The sequence below is a fragment of the Diadema antillarum genome, unplaced genomic scaffold (genome assembly GCF_040938485.1).
Source record: "Diadema antillarum isolate AM-2024a unplaced genomic scaffold, OU_Dant_1.0 seq00001098_RagTag, whole genome shotgun sequence".
Taxonomy (NCBI): Eukaryota; Metazoa; Echinodermata; class Echinoidea; order Diadematoida; family Diadematidae; genus Diadema; species Diadema antillarum.
The window spans coordinates 582,584-591,727 of NW_027271915.1; the positions used below are offsets into that span (position 1 = coordinate 582,584).

General features: G+C 37.6%; 1 protein-coding gene across 1 annotated transcript; it reads left to right on the plus strand.

Annotated features, from left to right (window-relative positions):
* Positions 1-310: 310 nt before the first annotated feature.
* Positions 311-6,552, plus strand: LOC139743610 (uncharacterized). Its single transcript, XM_071654086.1, has 5 exons — positions 311-431; positions 2,333-2,563; positions 3,157-3,303; positions 5,240-5,350; positions 6,073-6,552. The coding sequence occupies exons 1-5, from the start codon at positions 411-413 to the stop codon at positions 6,310-6,312; spliced, it is 750 nt and encodes a 249-aa protein (XP_071510187.1). The 5' UTR covers positions 311-410; the 3' UTR covers positions 6,313-6,552.
* Positions 6,553-9,144: the final 2,592 nt, after the last annotated feature.

The following is a 9,144-nucleotide window of genomic DNA, read 5'->3' on the forward strand; positions in this document are numbered from 1 at the left end:
GCCTCTGCAGTGTTGATACCGTTTTACACGAGGAACCTGCCATGAAAATTTAATACCCTGGCTTTGCCAAAAACCCATACATACATTTCGGTCGAGCAGAGAGGGTTACATGGTGGGTAAAACATCCTGTCCAAAGACGGATCTTAAGTGAAACTTGATATCATATTGAACGAAAGCCAGATTTAGGTGAGCGCTCCATTGATTTGGTTCCAACCAATCAGAGCACGAGGATTTTGAGTGAAATTTGAGTTTTTACAAAGCCAAGCCCAAACGTTTTGCTATAAATCAGGTGAACCTGCAGTATCTTGTCAACAGACAACTGGACGGTGAGCGGACATCTTACCCACTCCTTCAACTGTCGACCTTGCAACTTCTTCCACTGACAGTCTTTCATCAACTACGATTTCACCATGGAGAAATCAGAATCACAGGTAAGCTTTCCAGACTGACTTTTAACATCACAGAAATGATTTGGCAGTATTATTCGCACATTTAGGTGTGTTTTTGAAGCATTAATTTACTTAGCTCGTCTATCCCTTTTAGATGCAAAATAATTTGCAAGCTATAACACAAAAACGTTATCAGCATCATTCAGTGATCAATTGTAAAATGTTATATAGATCAATTTGACATAAATACATCTTATATGTATAATGGTGTTGTTGCTGTTTTTTTTAATGTTCCACGTCCAACAAGCTTAGCTTTTTAGAGTACACTTTTCCATCATTATGATTACTTCTTCTTTGTTGTTACCTTCACAACTCAGTGTGCACTGTTGTTTTTATTGTTATAACACCATTCGTGCGTATATTTTATATTGTGTTCAATTAATTGTCCTTTCCAGCTGCGTGAAGTCAAACTGACACATGTACCGCTTTGTATCATATATTTTGTTTTGATGGAAATATATAAACTATTGAATTGAATTAAACTGAAACACTTTCCGTACTAGCTATTCCAAGCTAATGCGGCCTCATTGCAATCTTTCAAAGAATTTGCAATTCCCAAAGTCCTTTCAACTGTTCAAGGAAGACAGCAATTAAGTAACAGATCTATATACAGTGGCATTTTTGGCAATGAGCATATTATCATGATGATTATCATAATCGACGTTGATATTCTACGTGCACTAAGATCTTCGCACAGTTAAAGAGATCGTATGTGACCGTGTATCTCAAAACGAACATAAATTCGCACATTGATTTTGCGTGAGGACTGAAAATAAGTGAAATGGGTCAACCTAGCCGAACTTGACTTTCTCATATTTTCTGAAAGAGCGGGTCTTCTTTTACATTATGCTAAAATTTGGTATCATAAAACGGGCAGGAAAGTGTGTGTTTTTTTAGCAGTTTATCTCGAACGTTTTTGGTAGAATAGTGTGATAAGGTGTGTCTTTAGAATCCCTTTTTCATTTCTGAAAAACCTTGTCCACACTCTTCACTTTCAACTATAATAACTTTTGAAAGGATGATGCTACTGCTTTGAAAGTTGGCATTAATTATGGACAGAATGTGTTAATGAGGCATGCTTAATTTCAGTTTAATTTGATAATTTCTTCATTGTTGTTACTCTGGTGGTTTATTTCCTGTTTTTTGTCCCATTCATCGCACAGCCAGCACGGTTTGGTAAAGATTAAGCGCTTGAATAGACACTGTACTTCAAAGCCACTTTTCTCAGTTCACACTTTTTCTGAGTTTGTGCTTTCTTTCCAGTATTTAGATAGGTTAGGAGAGTCCATTTGATTTGAGTTATACATTATTTTAAAGCTTAAAATCTGCTCTTTCAGAATATGGTCTTAACTAAAAAGTCATGTCTGGCGACTTTTTGTTTGTTTTGAGGTGCAGGGTCACGTATAATTTCGGTTGAGATTTGACTTCAGGGTTCTAACTTCTGTTGATAATACTTTTTTTTTCTCGAGATAATGAGACACTTCTTACGAAATATGAAAGTGCGTAACATAATTCGAAGTTAAATTCAAAGTTTATTATTGATGGAATTTTGTTTGGAAATAGCCAGGAAACCCGAAACATATCGATGTAAATAACATCTTTAATTAGGATTACTTTGTAAAAAGTATTGTTCCGGATATCTCAGCCAGTTTAAAACCAATTTGCATCAAGCAAACTTAGATTTCCTAGCATTATACTCAGTATAACATTTCATTTCAAGTGGATTCTAAGTATCTTGCAGAAGGCTGAATCATAAAAACTGAATCATAACGTCAACAAAAACTATACCATTCCTTTAATATTTCCGAAGTTCACTTCTGCTCATTCAAACTTTCACATCCAAACACCTCAAAACTCCCACCCCCCTCCTTTGCCTACCTTAGTGCGACAATAATTCTTCGTCTCTGCCACCATACGCCGAGATGGGGGCAGATACGGCGCCACCAAAAGCCTCGCGTTTCACCTCGTGGAGGATCCCCTGTACCGCTGTACTCATCACAGTTCTACTTGTAGCCGGTGCCATCACAATCACTGCAATGGCTCACAAGGGGAGTCCTCAATGCCCGCAATCAGCAAACAGTAGTCGCCCGAATCAAGTCCTAGATCATGATTCCGTGAGTGCAAAGATACTTTACATACTTTATGAATACCATTTTGATTATGGTCATGGTGAAAATGATCACAATCCCCCCCCCCCAAAAAAAAAAAAAAATCGTAGCATTAATTCAACCTTAGATTTGTGTGCGTGTGTGTGTGTGTTCCACTGTGGTTATATTTTTATTAAGGCAACATTTTAGAAACTCACTTTATGCAGATAATCATATTTCATGGATAGCATGGAAGTTCTAAAATGCAGATTACATTTACAAACACTTGACGAAGACTAAGAAAGCGTAAAAGACAAAAAAAAAGGTACAGATAGTGAGACTTATGTTTCTTTTTCTGTGGTATGAAAAGAATATCTACTCAAAATTTACCCCCGAAATTAATCAATTATGAACTTTATATTTATAATAGATGAAACTGCATTACTTGGTTTATTTTCATGTCGTCCTAATAAGTTTCACATTAGACTAATTTTTGAAAGGTATCAGGATATTGGCTGAATCTTCAAATATCGTGCCCAAACACAAGTTGCTACGTCATAACAACCGATTAACCCTGTAGAGTCAAGGCTGTGTTTACAAACTGATCACGTGATTTGCAGACTGGGCACGTGGAGCTGAGGGGCGAAAACGGGGAATCTGCCTCCGAAACCGTGACCTACAACAGCGCCCTCAACACTGTTCTCATCAACGATCCTGGTAACTTCAGCGGCAGCTCGCCAGCCACGATCGCGATCGACTTCGATCGGGTGAGTTCGATTTCGTGTTGGCCCCTACATTTCCTCTTTTTTTTTTTCATGAAATGCAATACCAAAAAGATAAAGCATACATGAAATAATATGATAACAATAATACAATTACATAAAAAATGATACAAATAACAATGGAATCGTCCACTTCGAGCGTTACTCCTGACTGTACGGTCTACATTTTTCGTCTCATCTTTCGTCTCAATTTTTCGTTTTATATCTTCCTCTTGGAGTCGACTTTTTAAAAATTATTTGTCATTTTGTACAAAGTTTGCATCGTGGAACATTTTGGTCAGTTATGAAGGCTCGTTTTCTGTTGGATGGATGGCGGGTGGTGTGGTGGTACTTGACGACTTTTTGAAATCAGAATTGTTTGTAACAGGACACACATGCGCAGGGACAGTGCAATACTTTAATGAGTAGTTGCCATTTAGTTACAATGTTCTGTTTCCTTCTGCATATTTGCATGTCTGTATTCCATTGTTTGAAGAGCTTGCTTCCAAAAAGCGCTAAATCCATCATTTTCAATGGATTTAGAGCTTTTTGGACGCAAGGGCGGTTTTTTTTTTTTTTTTAGATTATTAACACGATTTTCATGCCTGAGTGCATGGCAATAAATGACTTGAATCTTCGCAAAATGTTTTTTCACACTGTTGACGTTTCTGTAAATTGAATAGAATGAAATATATTAGAACTTTTCGAGCATCATCCAAGGAAAACAAAACAAATACATGGGAGGGGATACCCCACCCCTTCCGACCCTCCTGTTGTAGCTCGGCGATCCTCCTCATAGGTTGTATAGTCGCGACATTTTGTGTGTAATAGCAATATCATTGATTTGCACTGAATTGCATTGCATTACTTGTTTTTATGCAATGACAGTGATAAATTACAAGGTACTAGAGGGGTTAATTTTGTTCAGACAAGTTTATGAACGAATAGTCCAAACACCTCAAAAATCATTTTAAATCACATGTATACAAATCACGGTCATGTTTTGTACAATGATGAGTATTTTATGTGGTTATGTCTGAAAGATATTCATCTGTTCATCTCTTAAAGAGTAACTTGCGAAGTTCAGCATTGTGTAGGAGAAGGTAGCCCCCTCCCACTATGGATCTTTTTTCATTTCTTTTTTCGAATCGAAAAAGAACACATAGAAAACACTTTTTGTGGAATATTCGGAAAAGTTTCATCCCCAAAGGGTACCGACTCTATAAGCCTATAAGAGGGACGGTCGAGCTGTAACAGGCTCTGATCAACAGGAGGGTCGGAAGGGGCTGGGTATATCCCCTTCCGATTCGAGGGAACTTATGCATTTTTAGAATTGAAATTCAATAATCCCGCGCAAAATTTTGTTAGAATGTCCGGAAATTTGCATCAGGGAATTGTAGTAAGTCTGAATTGAGACCAATCGGTGGAAGGATCGACGAGGAAGGAGGTATCCCTCTCCGATATGCTTCTGCACTTAGATAATTGAAATTCAACAATCTCGTGCACATTTAGTGGAATTACCTTGGGAAATTGTCCCAAAGTATACTAAATCTCGGTGGGAACCCAGCGGGGAGGATGTGTTTATCCATGGGAGGGGTTGACCTCCCTCCCATGAGATGGAGATTTTGTATTTTCATAACTGAAATTCAACAATCTGGCGCACACTGAGGTCCAAACAGTTAGACAGTTTTCTATAAAATAAAAAGGCCAAACAATTTCACATCTCGAGAATTCCTGGGGCGGGGAAGGGGCAAACATTTTCATGGGGGAGGGGGGGGGGGGGTGGCCCACCCCCATGTTAACTAGGTAACTCATCATGTCGTAGGAAAATGGTTGTGAGTTCCTCCTATTTGTGTCTTTTTTTTTGACGCATCACCATGGAGTCCCGATGTACACTTAAATTAAATATATCAGAATTGTTTCTTTAAATCCTTTCTGGCAGAATGTGGTGTTTATGAATATCCATGATCAAAACACGTGCGTGGGTTTCGCCCTTGAAGACAAACTGGCACAGAAGGCAAAGAACTTCACCAGGAACAAGGAACATAATCAGGTATCATTATTTTATAGAGTTTGCGTATGGTATTGTGAATGTATACACGTGCACAGGAGCGGATCCAGGAATTCTGTAAAAGGGGGGGGGGGGCAACTAATATTTCTGGTGCCACTTCTGGGTTTCATTTCGTATTCTTTTTTTTATCTATTTTTTTGTTTATAAAACAAAAAAAAAATAAGGGGGGGGGGGGGGCATGCGCCTGTTGCGCCCCTCCTGATCCGCCACTGCGTGCATGTTTATAATCCTATATGTATATGATAGTGTGTAATATTTGATATAATATATGTTTATGTGCGTGAGTTTTTGTGTATATGTGTGTAAATATCATTCGATTGAAGAGGCTCGAGGACCCATAAATCACAAGGTTACGGGAAGTGGAGTTGTTGTGGGTGTGGAGGTGTCCTCCATGCTATCTACCGTTACCACTTTTGAAGCTTAATCAGTGTTTGTAGTTTGCTTTGAAAAGTAAGAACCAACTTGATTACTTGTTTGTTAGGAGAATCTATTATACTTGACATGCCTTTTGATCCGATTGCTCCTTAAAACAAGCGCTTTCTCTCAAAGTTCCGCCCCCATCCATTACACATGCCTGCTTCTAATTCGTGTGTGTGTGTGTGTGTGTGTGTGTTCCGTATAGTTGATGTTGATTTGAGTTTATTGAATTAATCTAAAATAGTACTTTATTTTTCCCTCGTTTGTTTCCCTGTTTGTTCATTCAGGTCATCGACTTGGTCTCGGACAAGATGGAGACAGAGAATTATCGTGACGTAGGAATAATTCCGGCTGGCTACGTCCAGGCCGCCAACGGACCTATCATCCGCGGGATGTGCAGCGGTCGAATGTCTCAGTGGCTGGAGGTGGGGACCGATGGAGAGATGTCGCAAGGGCGGAAGCGGCGCTTCTGCTTCCGAATCTGCGCTAATGTTTTTGGCGCTAGAGTATGCTACTGGCGATGTTAAGTTACAGACTAAGACAGTCTGAATGGCTGGTATCGCTCTACTGTCACAATTCTTAAAGTCTGCGAATTAGATTTCATGAGCCTGTCACCTTTTGGCCACCCCTGAAAATTGAAATGACTTTCCTATAAGCTGGTATGTTTTATAGAGGTAATTCAAACATTTACTCAGAATGATAAAACTGAAACTTCTTTATGATGAAGGGGAAAACAATAGATTTCCACAGAAATTATCCAGACCCCCCAAAATTCCAAAATCCTCCGTTTGAAAGGAAAACGTATATTCTAGTAACATGAGTTTTTTTTTTTCATTTGTTTTCCCAAAAACTGAGGGATGTATCACCGCCAGATTTCATACAAGATGTTAGGAGACAATAATGTTAAGTATTCTTTAAATCATGCCAACTATCATGGCACTGAACCTTTCAAGTGACATTGAAATTGAGAAACTGAAGATTTCTGATTTGCCAACATATACTACCAGACCTTTGTTCGTTTGTTGTGTTTTCAAAGTGACAAAGAGTTGATGTACACGACCGATATACTATTAAGTTGTAATACCACTACTTCTTCTATTTCTATAAGAATAATTATACTGTATAAAACACATATCTTGTATGATGTTCCTGTGGGAACAAGGTTTTGTTATCAATACTCAATTATGATTAGATCATAATAGTATAGATGCCTGTCCTTAGCTGACATAAGATAAAATTGCACTTTAACGTTTCGCTTTTAAGATTGCCAAAGCTATAGGATAAGTAGGATAGGACTGGTATAGTGAAAATGTTTTAAGAAGTTAGTTGTACAACCTTTGCTCTGTTCATATACCAATGATTTCGGTGTTAACTCTGTGCCAGAATCAGCAGAATATATTCTGTTGAGACAAATGCCTTCGATAGAAATCACTGAGATAAAATAAAGAGCATAAATATTCGAACCTAGGTGTAATAAAAATTGAAGAAAATTGAATGACAGATAAGTGCCGATGAATTAAAAAAAGCCCAAACAATTCCAGGCGTGTATCCTATATATGAAGAGCTTGCGTCCAATAGGCTCTAAATCCATCATTTTTCAATGGTTTTAGCGCCTTTTGGAAGCAAGCTCTTCATATAAATTACTTATCTATATTGTGCGATCTTGATCTCGTAAAAAGTGAACATCTGTGTCTACAAACATTTTCCTAAATGTCGAATTGTCAGTGCAGTAAAATATAAAGAGAGTCTGGCCAACTCGGTTTCGCCATAGATTAATGCGTTTTGAGGCCTGCGATTAGTCAAAATTGGTCCCATGATTTTCGTGGAGCCATGTCGTTACCAAATTGCGCTTTGACGCAGTACCCTTTGTCAATTACCCTTTATTTTGCTTGCTTTCATTACGACGTCTGAGAGTACACGATATAACCAACTAAGGCGTAATATGCTGAGTAACGACATGGCGTCTAATTTAGCAGCTAGCCAGACTCTCTTTATATACAGCACTGCAAAATGTTTTAAAGTATAACAGTATTTTTGCATCTTGTAACCTATTCTTATAACCAGTCTGTCTTGCCTAATATATACATACCAGAATAAAAGAGAAAATGCATTCTAAATGAATCAGCCTGCATACTTTGATTTGCATCAATTCAGTATGGTTCGAAACATCTCGAAATGGCTTTGCAACTGTAATGGAGTGGCTGTAAAATCGCATCTTTTCGTACTTTAATATAACCCTTTGTGACATAAAACATAATATAAATTATTCTCTCTACCCTTCCACGGGGCTTGAACAAAACAGAAAATAAGGATATTCAAAATACATGCACATATCGATGTGAACTTATTGTGTTAGTCTAACATGTGAAATCACACACTTTAACAACTGAGTTTAAGGGATGATATAGTTTGGTGGAGATGAAGATTGAGCTTTTAACTTTTTGCGAGATACCAAGAAACCTCTTATAAAATAGTAGATACAGCGCATACCATTCTAAGAGGAATGCAAAGTTTATTTGATGAAAATCGGTTTTGGAATGGCTAGGACATCGTAAAAAAAAGTAAAACAAAGCGATCGTAATAAAAGGTGGGTCCCACCTTTTATTAGGATTACTCTGTTTTGCTCTTTCATATTTCATAAGAGGTTTCTCATTATCATAAAATCACCAAAAAGTGTTAGAAACCTGAAGTTAGGTCTCAACCAAAACTATACGATCCCTTTAAATATTTGCCCAAGATAATCACGATACTGCAATCTATTGACATGACTCAGAGAGTTTTTTCTTGTCTTTTTATTTGAAAGACATACACATGTACATGTCCAAAGAAACATATTCGGCTAGTCTAACATATAAATACACACAAAGGAAAAAGAAAAAGCAGACAAGCTTAAATTTGTGCCACAGGCAAGTAGAAACTGCAATTTACTGACAAAGCTTTAAAAATTCCTTACTTTATAAGTTGAACTAGAAGTATCACTAAAGATGATTAATACCCCTGCTCCCGCAGCCCATATTCCTATGAAAAAGAAGTGAACCAGGGTTTGATAAAAGTTATGTATGTGTGTGTGTGTCGGTCTGTCTGTGTGTCTGTGTGTTTGTGTGTATGTGTGTATGTGTTTAGTAGCTTGTGAGTATCTTGTGAGCTTGACTCCTTTACAATATTGTGGAAGTAGTTCACGCCACAACATTTTTAATAAAATATACCGTTACCATGGCAACGCCTTTTCGGGTACAAACAAAAAGTGTGTCTTTCATAACAACACCTATAGATCATCATACATACCAAATTTGAAATAAATTGCTTTTAAACTGTGGAAGTAGTTAACTCGAAAAAAGTTTTGGGAAAATTGTGGTTAC

What these genes read in the sequence shown, in the direction of transcription:
- LOC139743610 (XM_071654086.1), top strand. Translation starts at nt 411, where the DNA reads ATGGAGAAATCAGAATCACAG. An exon ending in AAGTCCTAGATCATGATTCC is followed by an intron (nt 2,564 to 3,156) that starts GTGAGTGCAAAG and finishes CGTGATTTGCAG; the next exon opens with ACTGGGCACGTGGAGCTGAG. An exon ending in TCGCGATCGACTTCGATCGG is followed by an intron (nt 3,304 to 5,239) that starts GTGAGTTCGATT and finishes CCTTTCTGGCAG; the next exon opens with AATGTGGTGTTTATGAATAT.